This window comes from Pelodiscus sinensis, chromosome 9 (assembly GCF_052426305.1).
Source record: "Pelodiscus sinensis isolate ZL-2025 chromosome 9, ASM5242630v1, whole genome shotgun sequence".
NCBI classification, from domain to species: domain Eukaryota; kingdom Metazoa; phylum Chordata; order Testudines; family Trionychidae; genus Pelodiscus; species Pelodiscus sinensis.
In genome coordinates, this window is record NC_143060.1 from 40868462 (window position 1) to 40885014 (window position 16553).

At 38.1% G+C, this 16553-nt stretch overlaps 1 protein-coding gene across 4 annotated transcripts in view; it reads left to right on the forward strand.

The window, feature by feature from the left end:
* Positions 1 to 16553, forward strand: part of AGL (amylo-alpha-1,6-glucosidase and 4-alpha-glucanotransferase) — a 65995-nt gene that overhangs the window by 29631 nt on the left and 19811 nt on the right. For all 4 annotated transcript variants that reach the window (XM_014571907.4, XM_075936601.2, XM_075936602.2 and 1 more), the window contains exons 18-28: positions 454 to 578; positions 676 to 788; positions 944 to 1078; positions 1766 to 1896; positions 4452 to 4588; positions 5407 to 5540; positions 9414 to 9589; positions 13240 to 13342; positions 14804 to 15029; positions 15597 to 15708; positions 16018 to 16153. In XM_014571907.4, the coding sequence (XP_014427393.3) occupies positions 454 to 578; positions 676 to 788; positions 944 to 1078; positions 1766 to 1896; positions 4452 to 4588; positions 5407 to 5540; positions 9414 to 9589; positions 13240 to 13342; positions 14804 to 15029; positions 15597 to 15708; positions 16018 to 16153 (1528 nt within the window). The remainder of the gene's footprint in view (positions 1 to 453; positions 579 to 675; positions 789 to 943; positions 1079 to 1765; positions 1897 to 4451; positions 4589 to 5406; positions 5541 to 9413; positions 9590 to 13239; positions 13343 to 14803; positions 15030 to 15596; positions 15709 to 16017; positions 16154 to 16553) is intronic.

The following is a 16553-nucleotide window of genomic DNA, read 5'->3' on the forward strand; positions in this document are numbered from 1 at the left end:
ATGTGTTCTGTTGATAGCTGCTTAGGAAGTGTTGCAGTGCTTTGCAAAAGTCAGAACCCCCCAAATAGATACAATCACCTCTAGCAGGTCACCTGTTGGTTTTAATGGTGTTGTATCAGGTGGTTGTTTGTAATCCATGATTATATCACTATAACTGAGTGTGAGTTACGAAAGTTATAGCTTAGATTACACCCTGACCAATAAGTGAATAATGAATGCATTTTATCAAGTAATCAAGAGTGAAAGACGTAATGTATAGAGCTATAAAATCTGTATTCCCTTCCAGATCTATCAGATGTATTTAGTAATTGTGAGATGCATTTTCTGTAGTTTAAATCTTGCTTGAAGAACAAATTAAACATGTTTTAGAACAAAGAATACCTTTACATATACATTCATTTTGTGTGTGCGTATTTTGAGTTGTTGGTTTTATATGTGATTAACTGTTTATAGGCAAAATTGAAGAGGTAGTGCTTGAGGCTAGAACTATGGAGAGAAATGCTAGTCCTTACAAAAAAGATGAGCATTTTATTAACGGATTACCTAATTACACAGTAGAGATCAGAGAACACATCCAGGTAATTACACTATTTTCTTTATGCTAGTAGATACAACATCTTACCTAAGAGGGAAATCTGAATTCTTTATAGTTTCAATTATCTCTTCTTTTCTAAGATCAGAGAAAGTAAAATTATAAAGCAAGCTGGAACTGCCATAAAAGGTCCCAATGAATTTGTTCAAGAAATAGAATTTGAAAACTTAACCCCAGGAAGTGTGATAATATTCAGGTATATGATGATGATTCTCTACTTACTAAATGTGTTAATTGGCTGTACTAGTTTAAATGGATTGGTGTTGGGGGGGTTTTTTAGTCTAATTCCATTACTTCAAAAATAGTGGTTAGAGCTGCTAACTTCTACAGTTTGTGCACTGACATTTACAGAGTTAGCCTTGACCCTAAAGCACAAGAGGCTGTTGGTATACTCCGTAATCACCTGATCCAGTTCAGTCCTCATTTTAAATCGGGAAGTCTTCCTGATGACCAGTCAGCACCTATACTAAAACATCTTTTTTCTTCGTAAGTATGCCTTACATTTGTTAGATTACATCTAGTAGAAAGCTAGATTAGAATCAGAGATCAACCTGCCAGTGCTGATGAATTATAATTTCTGGGTCTATTTTAATTAATGTATGAGCAAGTATGTTTAGAAAACTCGATTCAGAAAGTAGTGGTTCAGACTTTAAAAAGTCTTACCTCTTTCATATGAGTAGTTCTGTGTTCCCTGATGATTGATTTTTCTGCCAGGAAATTTTACATCTTTCAGAAAGGTGTTCAGATGATTTTATCAACATGGCTTTTTTAAACTCTCACACCCGTCAAAAAACTAGTAGATATTAATTATGTTCTTAACTGCAATGATAAAAAAATCTACTATATAGTTAGCATTATAGAAAGAAATGAGATTTTTTTTTTTTAAAACCTTGTAAAAAATGAGATTTTTGGGGAGGAGGTTTGTTCCATTTTAAAACTAACCTATAGTTATACTCTTATATCAATACTAAGGTTTGTAAATAAGTGGCCAGATTTTTTGGAAGTCATGAATAGCTGCAAGTTGCTTGCTACCCTTGAAAATCAGCCTGTTTTCAGTAGTCTAAATGTAAGCATCCCTCTTTAAATAATAACTTGGCCTAAACCATAACTAGAACTCTTCATGTCCATTTGTATACTGTAGTTAAAAATGTTGGATTTTTTTCCCTTTCTTAGTATTGCATCTAAATTAACGTTGGCTGACTTGAATCAAGTACTTTATCGGTGTGATGCTGAGGAACAAGAGGATGGTGGAGGATGTTACAACATACCAAACTGGTCACCCCTTAAATATGCAGGCTTGCAAGGTAATATTTTGTGCATGCTTTTTTTGGTAGAAGAAAAAAAGAGAATGGATCATATCAATCAAGATTTCAATGGCCAGATAGTTAGTTAGATTTTGTGCACTTCTTTTCAGATAGCAAAGACCAAGTTGCCTCTGCAAATGGGAAAGTAAGATACTGAATCAAAATACACACTTTAATATTGGGGTGAATGTAGGTTAAATATTTAATTTACAATCAAACTGTAGTAATCTTTGGGAATCCTTTGAAACCAATTCAAATAGGTTTACCTCTTGTCAAAATGGCATTATATAAAGCCCAGAAATATTATTTGGTACTTGAAGTGTCAATAATGGCTGCATTTTAACATCTGAATGCTATTGTGTGACTTCCTAATTATCTGAATTTTTAAAATGTAAGGAAACATGGGCTCTTTGATTACCCAGTATTTGTCTGAAATTTACTGTGGGTCCACTGAGTCCTAGCAGGTGGATTGGATCCCTTCTCATTGTACAGTCAAGTTACAGCTGCAAGTCACTACAGCACAGTTGAAGGAGTCGACCAATCTGTTGCCTTTCTCAGAATGTTCTGTTTCCGCTAGTGGCTCTGGGAAGTTAAATTCCTAACTTTGCTAGACAATAAAACTCATGATATTAATAAAGACATGGATTTATGGCTCATTACAACCATCTAACCCATTAACCCCTCTCCCCCCCCCTTTTTTTTGGTTGCATGACTTATAAAGGTTAACTGTCCAGTTGACCTTAAATAGTCTCTTAAAACAGTGGCACACAAACTTTCCCAGTAGTGTCCCCCCCATAGGGATGCAAGTGAATAATCGACTACTCGCTTCCCCTTGCTGCCACCATGAGAGGCAGCAAGAGGGAAGGGGAAAACAGGAGCTGGTGCTGGGGAGAGCTGGCTTAAAAGGGTAAGAAGTGGTGGGAAAGGGATAGGGGAGACTTCTCTGGCAGAAGTCTATATTTGCAGTAGACAGGGCTGGCTGCTGCGAACAGGGATTGCTGGACTCTGCATGAACCGGGACCAAGCAGTCCCAGCTCACACTGGTCCGGGATGCTGTTTATCTGCATTTTAAATATAGTAAGAGCCCAGCGGGATGGCTCCCTCTGTGACTGTGCATAGCAGTCCTTATTGACTAGTTGTGTAGTTGATATAAATTGTATTGACTACATGATTAGTTAGATAACCGCAATTTATCATCCTTAGTCCTTCCCCTCGTCATTAATGGAGTCTGTTTGCACTCTTTACCATTGACCATTAACAATCTCTTTGGATTCCCCTCCATAGCCAAGGCTTCTTTAGCAGTGGGCTGCTTCTACCTTGCAGCCAGGCTGCAATACTAGGGCAGGGCCAATACCTGCCCTACTCCCCCTTAGATTTTTAGGTGGGCTAAGATGCATCTGATGGTCTGATTTATAGGCGAGGTAATCTACTGAGGTGAGGTCAGTGTGGAGGCAACATTCTCTCTCTGTCCCCCAAAGGGGCTGACTTGGGTTCTGTCATGTGGGGCTGGCATTAATAGTTTGGCATGTCCTCTCAGTACCCCCTCGCGCAAATGTTTTCTGTGGCCCCTTAGGGCTGCGTGCCCCACAGTTTGCACAACACTGCCTCGGAATTAGGGATGTAAGCAACTAGTCGACTACCTGATAAGCATTAGCTGATTGGGTAATCGAGTAGTGACTGGACTAGTCACTTGGGCCCCCATCTTGCTACCTGTATCAGAGAGAGGCAGCAAGGGGGGGAGCAGGAGCCAGTTCTCCCCAGCACCATCTCCATGGGGGGGAAGCAGAGGCAGAGCGGGGACTGAAGCAGTTCTGACTGCTGCACTTCTGCTTTTGAAATGTAGCAAGAGCACCCTGGGACTGTTGCTACATTTCAAAGTTGAAACGCTGCAGTCAAACGCACTTGCCTCATGATCCCTGCTGCCCTTTTGCCTTTTAAATGTGGCATCTCTTACTACATTTAAAAGGCTGAGGTGCAGCCGGGGTAGTGAATGCCCCACCTCCCCTTTGATGATTAATCGAGTAGTCAATGGCAATTCCATCGACTACTCAACTAGGTGATTAATCGAAATTTAACATCCCTGTTTGGAATGCATCAACTACTTATGCTAAACAACCTGTTCTATTTTTTTTTTTAATCTGGGACACTTGGAGTACCTTTCTCAGTCTTGAAAAAGAGCTCTGTGTAACTTGAAAGCTTTCACCAACAGAATTTGGTCTAATAAGAGATTCCCTCAACCACTCGCTCTCTCTGCTAAGCAGTGCACAGCAGCTTACAAACCTATTTCTTCAAAATACACAAACATATTTAAGTATTTAGAGACTCCAGTGGGACTTCAACACATGCCTAAAGTTTGTTAAGCATATGCTTAAATGCTTTGCTGAATTGGGGCTTAAAGCTTATGAGGAATAATGATGGGTTGAAAAAATCATTACTGATCTAGCTCTGTTTAAAATTTTTCAGACTTGAGATGTTGGATTTATTCCTGGAAACTGGAATTGCTGTTTGTGATAATCGTATGAAGAGTAATACAGTAATGCTCTTTGAATTTTCAGGATTAATGTCAGTGATGGCAGACATTAGACCAAAGAATGATTTGGGTCATCCTTTTTGTGCTAATTTGAGATCTGGAGATTGGATGATCGACTATGTCAGTGGACGTCTAATATCCCGTGCAGGAGCCTGTGCAGAAGTAAGTACATTTATTAAGTATCAGAGGGGTAGCTGTGTTAGTCTGAATCTGCATAAACAATGAGAAGTCCTGTGGTACCTTATAGACTTAACAGATGTATTGAAGCATAAACTTTCGTGGGCAAAGACCCACTTCGTCAGAGGCATCTGACAAAGTAGGTCTTTGCCCACCAAAGTTTATGCTCCAATAAATCTGTTAGTCTATAAATTTATTAAGTTATTTTTCTTTCACATATTGAGAGGTAACTGTTACCATATAGATCAGGGGTGGCAAAGCTTACTAACCCTCTGAGCTACAATCCTCAGAAGTTTGAGAGCCAGAGCACACCTTACACAGCTTGGGGCTTCAACTCCATAATCATATCAGAACAATGATTACTTTTTTTGGAATTGTTGTTGACCGGTATTTTGCATATGATCTAGTGACCTCCAGATATCTTTCCAGAGTACTCATCACTCACACAATGGGCATTTTGTAGGATGTGTGGAATTGATTGTTCCTTACTAACTTTGCATTTATCCTTATTGAATTTCATCCTTCAAACCCTATCTATGGTTTGTCCAGGTCATTTTGAATTTTAATTCCATCTTCCAAAGCACTTGCAACTCCTTATAAACTTATTTATAAATATACTCTATAATGGAAAGTTTCTGCCAACCAGAATAAGTGGTGCTCCCAGTCATGCCTATGATCCCCAAAAAACAGGTGTAGGCAAACTAACAGGAACTCTACCTGTCTTCCAGTACAAAGTATGACTGCCATACTATTAGTCTCCTGAAAGTAGAAATTGATAACTTACAGAAGTATTATTCTACTAGGTTGGTAAATGGTTGAAGGCCATGTTCATCTACCTAAAGCAGATTCCACGTTACCTTATCCCATGTTACTTTGATGCTATATTAGTGGGTGCATACACAACTCTTCTAGATCTGGCATGGAGTCAGATGTCTAGGTATGTATAATAGTGTTGAAAGAAAAGTATGTGTATGTTTACATGTTGTATTATCCATTTGTGCATCAGAAATAATCATTTAAACGCTTTACATATGCTTTCTTAAAAGGTTCTCTACAGCTAACATTTTATTATGCCTTGAAACTGCAATAATCTGATTAGACTCGTAAAAAGGTATTCTCTTTAATTAATCTTCCAGTTCAGCGCAAATGTTAAATGCATAAATGCGGTATGTCCCTTTGGGTCTCTCAGCTGCTTAATGCAGTGGCCACACTATATGGATACCTGCATAATAGTACTGATGGACAAAAAGAAAAGCTGTCAAACGGCAAAAATAAATATTCTTGTTGGTTAATGGAAAAGCGTAAAGCTGATAATGAAAACTATATGCACCTTCTAAGGGAAAATAATAGATGGTCAATAATTTAGTGTTGCTCTAGGACTTGGATTTACCACTGGCAGTGCAGTAATAGGAAATGGGACATGGACACAAGGTCCACCTTCCAGACTTCAAAGCTGCCTCTTCTTCATTACTTTAAGATGGCTTGACCATGGTTGCATAATAGAATCATATAAGATTAGGATTGGAAAAGAATTTAGGAGGACATCTAGTCTCTTCCACCTCCGCCCGCACTCAAAGCAGGACAAACCCCAACTAAATCCCAAATGGAGTACCTCTGGTCAGTTTTGTCAGCAAGAGTTGAAATTGTGCACCTGCAATTTAGCATGTTTATTATTTCTACGGCAGTGTACATGCATAGACCATTACAAGTACTGTTGTGAATCTACTATACGTCCAGCATGACTTCAGTTAGCCATGAGCTTTTGTGGGCACAACCCACTTCCTCAGATGAATGGAGTAAAGGGGTATGGGTTGCAAATAAATAGTAAAGAAAGGATGGGGGGGAGAATGGAGAAAAAAATATTGTCAATTAGAGTGTTCTGCTAAATGAGGCTAATATAGTGGGCTGTAAGTATTCTGAGTATCCACAGTACAATTACACAACGATCACATTTCCACCACCTTATACTGGAAACCTACCAACAGTTACACTTACCTACATGCCTCCAGCTTCCACCCAGACACATTTCAGTCAATTGTTTATAGCCAGACCCTAAGATACAACTGGATTTGCTCCAGTTCCACAGACAGACAAAAACCTAAAGAATCTATATCAAGCATTCTTAAAGCTTAGAGACCCACCCAGAGAAGTGAAAAAACAGATTGACGGAGCCAGATAAGTACCCAGGCATCAGCTTCTTCTAGACTGGCCCAACAGAAAAAACAACAGAACACCACTGGTCATCACCTACAGCCCTCAACTTGAACTTCTCCAGTGCATTATTAACAGTCTACAACCTATCCTGGAAAATGACCCCTCATTCCCACGGGCCTTGAGGGACAGGCCAAACCTCGCCTACTGATAACCCCCAACCTCAACCAGATTCTTTCCAGCAACCACACAGCACGCCAGAAACCCACCCCTGCAATCAACCCCCGTACCATCTCTGTCCACATATCTATACAAGCGAGATCATCACTGGACCTACCCACATAAGCCACCATACCAGAGGTTCATATAACTGCACATCCACCAATTTGATCTATGCCATCAAATGCCAGCAGTGCCCCTCTGCTATGTATATTGACCAAACTGAACCGTCTCTGTTACAGAGGATTAATGATAGAAATGTAGCCGTGTTAGTCTGGTGTAGCTGAAACAAAATACAGGACTATGTAGCACTTTAAAGACTAACAAGATGGTTTATTAGATGATGAGCTTTCGTGGGCCAGACCCACTTCCTCAGATCAAATAGTGGAAGAAAATAGTCACAACCATATATACCAAAGGATACATATCCTTTGTCTTGTATCCTTTGGTATATATGGTTGTGACTATTTTCTTCCACTATTTGATCTGAGGAAGTGGGTCTGGCCCACGAAAGCTCATCATGTAATAAACCATCTTGTTAGTCTTTAAAGTGCTACATAGTCCTGTATTTTGTTTCAGAGGATTAATGGACACACATCAGAGATTCAAAGTGGTAACACACAGTAACTTGTTGGGGAACATTTCAACTTGCCTAGGCACTTACTAATGAATCTGAAAGTATCTGTATTATTTCAAAGCAATTTCAAAAGTCCCCTGGAGAAAGAAACTACAGAACTGGGTTTCATTTACAAGTTTGACACCTAGAATAGAGGTTTAAACAAAGACCAGCTCTGGATAGGCCACTACTTTCCACATCCGAATGACACAAAATGCTAAGCATCGGACACTTGAATAGTTTATAACCTTCTCTATTAGCCTCATTTAGCAGGACACTCAATTGACAACATATTTTTTGTCTTCATTTTTTCCCCCTATTCTTTCCCCCCTCCATCCCCTCTCTTTTTCTGCGATTTATTTGCATCCTGGATGCCTTTACTCCAGTCATTTGAAGAAATGGGTTGTGCCCATGAAAACTCATGATGCCATCTACATTTTTAACTACTCTCTAAGATGCCACAAAACTATTAGCTTTTGTAAAGTTTTTTCCATTACAGACTAACATGGCTACCCCTCTGAAACTTTAGTAAGCCAGATGTTCATTTATCATAGGTGTGACCAAGTTTCCTGCAGCCCCATCAAGTTTGTTTGCAGCCACCAGTCCTGGCTCTCAGTGTTCTGTGCTGTTACCTTGCTTTAATTTACCACTAAATGTCTAAGAGCCCAGTAAGCAGTGGAAGTGTTGGCAATGCTGCTAGACAACATTGAACTCTCATGATTCAGCAAATTCTCTGGCTTGGCAGAGGATGCCAAACTAGAAAGGTTCAACCTGTACCTTGGAATTATATATGCTATCAGTGTCTCAGTTAAATCCAGTACTGGTTGGCTTTAACAGTGGGTGCATTTACACATCATACACATCGTTAATTCACTTTATGCCAGTTACTGTATATTGAAGCAACTTAGTTCCTTTAAGGATGACCTTACTACTTGATGTGTTTCCAACTAAAAATAATATCTGTGTCACGAGGTGTGAATGACAGTTTTGATAATACATACTGTACTTAATACCAAGGAGTTAAATGTTGTTTATATTATGTCTGTTGCTTGCGGGAATTTCAGTAACTTTTTTTTTTTTAAATATCCCGTTCTAATTGAGAACATATCTATAAAACACACTGAATAGTTGTTGTACTACACAGTTTTATGTGTAAAGACTAATTAAAATACTACGCAATATACAGAAAGTTAGCAGTTTTTAAAGGATTTTAGAATACAATCATCCCTGCACAAATATATATATATGAAATGCAGCATATTATCTTAATATATTTAAATATGTTGTATTTTTTTCTTTTTGGTAATTTGTCCCTTTTCTTGATTTATTTTGTTTCTGTTCTTTTCTGATTTTAAACATGGATAATATCACTCTTCTGTAAAAACAGATACCAAAACTGTACCAGGACAGAGCACATAATATTGGCAGTTTTGGGACAGTGTCATTTTTTTTGTTGTACTAATCAAGAATGTATTTTATCATCTTCTTTCAATGTCACTTTAAAAAAAATATAAAAGCTAAAGGCCCAGATTTGAAAAGGGGAATGTAAAATAGGGGCTCAAATTTTATCTTTAGGCACCTAAATAAATGGCCTGATTTTCTAAGTGCTGTGAACTCTGCAGCTCCCTTTAGTGTTAATTTTACGACTTAATCATAAAATCACTCATTTTCAAAAATCTTTTCAACAATGTTTTGCAACTAGAGCACTCTTGTTGAGCTGGTTTTTTAAACTATGGCAAGGGGGGAAATAGGTGAACTTTAAACAATGAAGTTGCTGAATTTGAGAAGATAGGTTTTGTTTCAATTCAACTGCTTTGATTACAGCTTTGTTCAGACTGGATCAACATTTGTTAAACACCTGGCTTTGGGTTCAGTCCAGATGTGTGGGATAGGAAAATATCCTTCTCTGCCAAATTTGTCTCCTGCTTTACATGATGTCCCCTATAGAATGAATGAAATCACAAAAGAGAAAGAACAGTGCTGTGTATCTTTGGCAGCTGGTAAGTAAGAGCTCATTCCATAATTGTTGAAGCAGGTGGTTTTACAAAACAATGCAACTACTTAGCACACTGGTCTTGCTGGGTACCTGTTTTTGACGGAATATGTGTGAACACTTTAACTTTTGCTGTGTCTTGAACTATAAGCAATATGAGCTACTCTGTCATCATCTTAGAGTATATTTTTAAAGTATATAGTAATATGTGATTTCTGAACTAACTTAACCTGCCTATTTCCAGACACATTTGTCTGTCTAGAATATTTTAGAATCTGTCTAAAATCTGACAATTCTTCTGGGAATTATTTTTGCCTTTGTTTCTTTCAATGTAAGTTTCACCTCTTTTACAAAAGCATTTTGGATGTTTTTAGCCTTTCTACATTTTATAGGTTTTATAGCTAATTGAAATGGGGCTTCTTCATTCAAAAAGGACAAGTAATTTGTTTCTAATCAAGTAAAACAAAAGTATGAACCATTATAAGACTCATAATGCTTTATTTCTAACAACAATATATTCAGAACGTTGTCCTGCTTCATGCTGGCCTTTATTCTGTAGCAAGCTCCCATGACTTATGTTGCAAATCATCTCTGAATTGTTCAGTGCATTGAAATTCCATGTCAGCATGATTCTACCCAAGTTCTTCATTCACTTTGGAAATGGGGAGCCCTACCTGGGCCAAAAGGAACTCACCTCACCTCCAACATCTCTTAGGACAGTTGCAGAAAGCCTGGGATGCCTCATGTAGTGAAACTGTGCAGAGCATATATTTTTGTAATGTTCCATAGGTGAATTTTTTTTCAAATTTCTTATCCTGACTGATCTACACACCTATTTAAGGTGCATTATCTAGAAGAAAGTGAGTGTGTGCCGTACAGTGTGTATTGTAGGTTGTAAATAGTGAGCTGATGCCAGTATAGTTGCCCCATAATTTAGACAATGGGCAGAACTGGAAAACGTTTTAAATTTGTATTTGAGCCAAAGCACTGAGTTGGTTCAATATTTTATTTGCAATCCTTTCTCTTCCCTCCCCCCGGTATTAAAGAACACTAAATCTCTTCTGAATTTTTTTTAAAGGGAATAGGATTATACACAAGTTTTCATACGCATATTGAAAATTTGTATTTTTTTTATTGTCAATCTTTAGACATTCAGTATTTAGAAAATCAGTAATAATGAATGACCACATTTTTGCACTTCCATGTACATACAGAGATTGCTTTGTTATCCAGCACTTGTGGGGAATGTTGGTTGCCAGTTACTTGAATGTACTAGATAACAAAGCTTATTGCTCTGCTCCGACCCCTACCAGCAGATCTGGCTCCTGGTAGCTTGAGGCAGGTAGAGGGGAAAGGAGGCACCTGCTGATCACATCAGCTTGCAGTGCCAGCTGTCAGAAGCCCCACAACAACCATCTGGGCAAGTGGGAATTAGGTGTGCGCACCTGAAGATGTGGTGGTATTGTGGCTGGGGGCAATGCTAGTTAACAGAGCTTTCATTGTACATTCTGAGGAATGCTTCAGTATATGTATTCATAGAAAATACTTACTGTAGATTTTAAACATCTAAGACTGATATAAATGAAAGAGACTAGAGAAATGTTTTTAATCACTTGATTTGCATTTTGCTTATCTTCACCCTTTTATATATAGTCACTTTCATATTTCTTCCCTGCTCTTTGTCATTTTTCCCTTGATTGTATAGGTCTCTCAGTGACTGAGACCTTTTAAAAAGAAAATAGGTCTGTAAAACCCATATTAGCAGTGGGATTCAAAGGCAAGTATAGAACTTGAAACTTATTTTTTAAGCTGACTAGATTTCAGCTGACATTCCCCTTAACTTAAAAAAATGTACACTTTCTGGGCCTCAAACTCCTGGTCTTCTTTTTACAGCTTTGCTGACTGTCCCTCTCTTGCTCAAAATATAGCCCTCCTCCACACTTAACTTTTATCCCCTGTTCTAACAGAATTCTACTAGTGTAGTTTCTGGTTTCTAAGCAATGTTCTTCATCCTTTTCTCTCTGGTGTGGCAGCACAGAATGGCTACGGTACTCTTTACATGAGTATATAGGTGAATAAACTGGTTTTGAAAAATGGCTTGGGATTAGTATTCCATATATACATGTTTCACTTAAATTTTGGTTATCTGTTTCATCCATGGTCCTTGTACTGTCTGACCTCTTAACTTACTATGGAAACAATGGAGTAGAAGGACCTACATGATTGATTCACTCAGCAACAATCATATGCTTTATCTAGACACATAGCTATAACTTTTATCAGGGAAATGGTTAGGTTCATTTTTATGACACTACACGCTGAAACTCTTAACCAGGATTGGTCCTGCCTTGGACAGGGGACTGGACTTGATGAACTCCTGAGGTCTCTTCCAGCACTATGATTCTCTGATCCAAGCAACATCCATGGTCCAGCACAGGTGTTGCAGAACCAGAATGTCCCCGGTGGAAGACCAGTGATAAGGATCTCTGTAGGGCTGACAGGGCAGCAAGCTGTCCACAGTGACCTGACAGTCCGGCCACTCAGCGCTAGGCAACAGGGCTACCCAGCGGGGCTGGGAGCTGTAGTAGGTTGATGGACAAGGACTCGTGGAGAACACATGCCTAGAGTGTCCTGAAGCCCCAGCGCAGCACATGAAGCTGCCCTGCAGGTCCTGGAGCTCCAGCATGGTGCATGCAGCTGCCTGGCAGGTCCCAGAGACCCAGCATGGGGATGCCTGGCAGGTCTAGGAGCAATGGCAGCGATGGCTGACCATTGGGATCAGCAGGAGGTGGGGAGCTGCAGCCAGGTTAGGGGGGCTAGTGGAAGGGGGTCCAGAAATTACGTCCCCTGGTCTGGCAAAATCTCTCATCCAAGATGGGTCAGGTCTCCAGCATACCAGACCAGGGAGGTCCAACCTGTATATAAAATTGCTGCTGTTACATGTGAAAGAAAATGGTTCAGAATTGGTCCAGTTGTAGTGGTTTTGGTGTGTAATGGTTGTTGTTTTGGTTGCCATTTACAAAGCTTCTGATTTATGATAGATAACTAAGCAAGCTGTTAGAAATGAGGACCAGGACTTCACAGAGCTCACAGAGATTTTGCAAAAATATCTTTGGACACAATTTGAATGGTCCTGAAATTTGGATTTGTATTATATGGGCAGTCACCACAAATTATGGGTCAGATTTGGTGGCACAAACAGGACAGAACAGGGGCTTAGAATTTAGTTTAAAAGGTAAAAGCACCTGCCTTACAACTCTACTCCTGTGTCTAAGCTGAAAGTTGCTACTTGTTTTCGCCATGAATTTACTTCCATCTTAATAAGCCTAACAGTTTGTCACTGTTAACTTACACTTTTGAACTCGAGGTCTGTTTAATAAAAATAAAGTTTTAAAAAATGATTGTACTTAAAATGTGGCATTCATGTTGGCAAAATATATTTTTGATCCTTGTTTCCTTTTTGTAATGTTTGGGCCTTTCACATTCAGAACTGTGTTAACATATTAGAAATGTTTGAGTTAATTTATTAAACAATATACACATCAGTAAATGAAATGAAGACTACTACAAACATTCTTCTCTCTCCATTTGGTGCATGGGTGAAGATCTTTCATGTTAAATAATCTAATTACTTAGTTCATCATGTTTACTCCATAGGTTTACCACATTTTTCATCTGGAATTTTCCGCTGCTGGGGAAGGGATACCTTTATTGCACTGAGAGGTCTGACGTTGATTACTGGGCGTTATTTAGATGCGAGGTAGGAATAAATGTCTAACCATCTTCTTGGGTATTAATCCATCTTGAAAGAGCTCTCTTTTTTATATATTTCTGGAAGAAAGAGGTAATTTTTTAAAAACAATTGAAATGCACTCTTACTTATACTGTGCCTCGGGCCTTTTTTGAGCTCTTAGCAGATAGACCTGCAAAATTACTTAACATGAATCTCAGTTGTCTTTAAATGTTTGTGAAGCACCTATTCCGTTTCTTATGCATAACTTCTCCAGCATAGGTAGAGCTTATTCTAACTTTGAATGTCATATCTGCTACAGGGTTTATGTAATATAAAATACTTTTATCAGTGATAGAAAACAGTAAGTTTGAGAATCTCTTTGCAATCAGATTTGTGGTGTGAGAAGGTGTCTCTCTCGTTGTGATGTCCATTAATATAGCTATCACAGCTGGAAATGAATGTTTTGTGGATCATTAACTAAATTTTGTATGTGCAATGTAAGTCTAAAACCTAACAAACAGAAAGTTTTTGCCAGATTTGTAGGGCATGACCTTGCCACTAGTTAATTTTAATTTGTTGCTATGAAGTATTGGTACTGAAGTGAACAGAGAATGAAAGTATGGATTTCTCAGGTTGACACATACATAAGTTTTTCATTGAGAATTAATCTACTTTAATTACTCTAATTGGTTTTACATTTGTATAAAGTAACTACTGGGCTTACCCTGCAATCCTTTCTTAGACCCTAACATTGCAAAGGGATTCATAGTCTATATGGTCCCTTATACCAGCCTGTATTTCTCTTAAAGACAACTGGATTCCAGTAATGTAAGGGTTTTCAGTATTGGATGTCATTATGAGACTTCCTAAAAGTATAATCCTGTAAAGTCAATGGAGGTTTTGGCTTATGGAAGGAGCCCAAGACCGGTCCCTGTAATGAGAAATCTTCTGTATTCCCTTCTCCCCCATTGGCTCCCTTCCTTCTTGGAAAATATTAGAAAACAATATCACTTCAGTGTCACCGATAGGGCCAGACATTCCTTTTGAACTTTGCAAAGAATCAAGGCTTTATTCCGTTATGAAATTCCTAAGCTATTGGGTGTATTGTTTTTGTTTTGTTTTACAAATACAGGACTTTGGATCAGGATGTTACTTTTAACATGTTGTGAAAGTAAAGCAACTTTTCTATATTAGCCAAAATGTCATATTACCTTTTATTTAAAAAAAACGGTTGAGCATACACTTGAAATCTATCCTTTTATATTTGCTTTGGTTGGCATTAGTGAATATAAGGGGGGTTATTTTTTTATTTTTTTTAAATCTTGTATTGTGTGTAGTCATCTTTGTAACATGAAACACTAGGATGTTCTATCCTAATTTTCCCCCCACCATCTCTTGGTATAAAAATATATTGTATTTTTTAGTTTACTGTTTGGAACTTGCACTACCTTGAAAACCAATTCAGTGAATATCGGATCTCTTTTTCAGGAACATAATTTTAGCATTTGCTAGTACTCTGCGACATGGACTTATTCCCAATCTACTTGGCCAAGGGACCCATGCTAGATTCAACTGCCGTGATGCTGTGTGGTGGTGGCTTCAGTGTATACAGGATTACTGTAAAATAGTTCCAAATGGCATAGACATTCTCAAGTGTCCTGTTTCCAGAATGTATCCTACAGATGATTCTCTCGCTCAGCCTGCAGGCACATTGGTAAAGATCATTTCTAATAAGCTGTTCACATACTACAAACATAACTGTAAGTAAATGAAACCCTAAGAAACTCAAAAGAATCTCTATTCACCATGTTTTTCCTACTACTTACGGAAATATTCTTGCAGAGGTCAGCTTTTACTGGGGACAGCATCCATAGTATTTTGAGGGACAGTGTTGGCTTATTATTGGAGAGCTACCTGGAAGATTATAAAAATAATCTGTCATTTTTGGTGGAATGTGATGAAAACAGGGATGTTCCACATTTTGGTTATTTATTACCCAATTCAGTGACTCATATTAAGCACCTATTAGATGGTGGCAAATAAGGCTTTTTGAAACCAGGGCAAAAAAGTTCCCAGTTTTATTTCTAGCTTTCTCTTTTTATCAGCATTTGAAATGTCAAGAAATGTATTTTAAAAAAATATTGGCCAACTCTATCAGAGGTGCGGACTGATTCTTGCTGGATTGCTTGTGAAGTATAATAGTCTGAAGAGCTAAAGTACTTGTTATCTCAGTATTTCATACAGCCTCTCTGTCTTTCTCTCCTGTCACCCAAAAAACCAGGATCAACCACTGTATGAAGTAATACAGGAAGCTATGCAACAACACATGCAAGGCTTAGAATTCAGAGAAAGGAATGCTGGTCCACAATTAGATCGAAATATGAGGGATGAAGGTAACTTGTGTTTCTTAACTTATAGTGAAAAGTTCAAATGTGAGTAAAATTGTTGTACAAATTTATTTTCTTCTATTGTTAAACAGAATTCTCCAAATCTATTTTTACATTCAGTGCCTCTAACAAAGTAATGTTATAAATGTATTAATACTTTAATTTCGGCTATACTGAAATTATACTCTGGCATGAGTATTCTGTAAATAGTACTATTACATCCATTACAAAAGCATACATGGTGCTTCTTTACCTTTTTCTTTCTGTGATGCATGAGAAACAAGCTAACTTCATACTGACTTTCTTGCTGGATAGGTTTTAATGTGACAGTAGGCGTCGACCATGAAACTGGTTTTGTCTTTGGAGGGAATCGCTTTAATTGTGGCACATGGATGGATAAAATGGGAGAAAGTGAAAAAGCTCGCAATAAAGGAATTCCAGCTACGCCAAGGTACAAGCTATAAGATGTATTGTATAACTTTAGGATAAGTCAAAGTTTTTAGTCTCTTGAATAGCAAAATCCTTGCTCTTGGTTCCTGTGCCATCAGTAATAAAACGTGCCAAATATTCCAGGCCCTTCTGACCTGTATTTGACTCTTTTAAAACATTAACAGAAACATTATACCATGCAGGCTAAGAGAAAAAGAACATTGCAAAATATTATCTGTTAACATACTCAGTTCAATATGCTATTTAAACATAATGCTAACTCTTCATGTCTGCAATGTTGTAGCACTAAATTTAAAGTGTTAACTATTTAGTTGCCGTGAAGAAATTACACAGGAATATTCTCTGATGATGCTTGTTGTGGGATTTGAGTACTACCATATGTGTAAATATTTGTAAAGCTT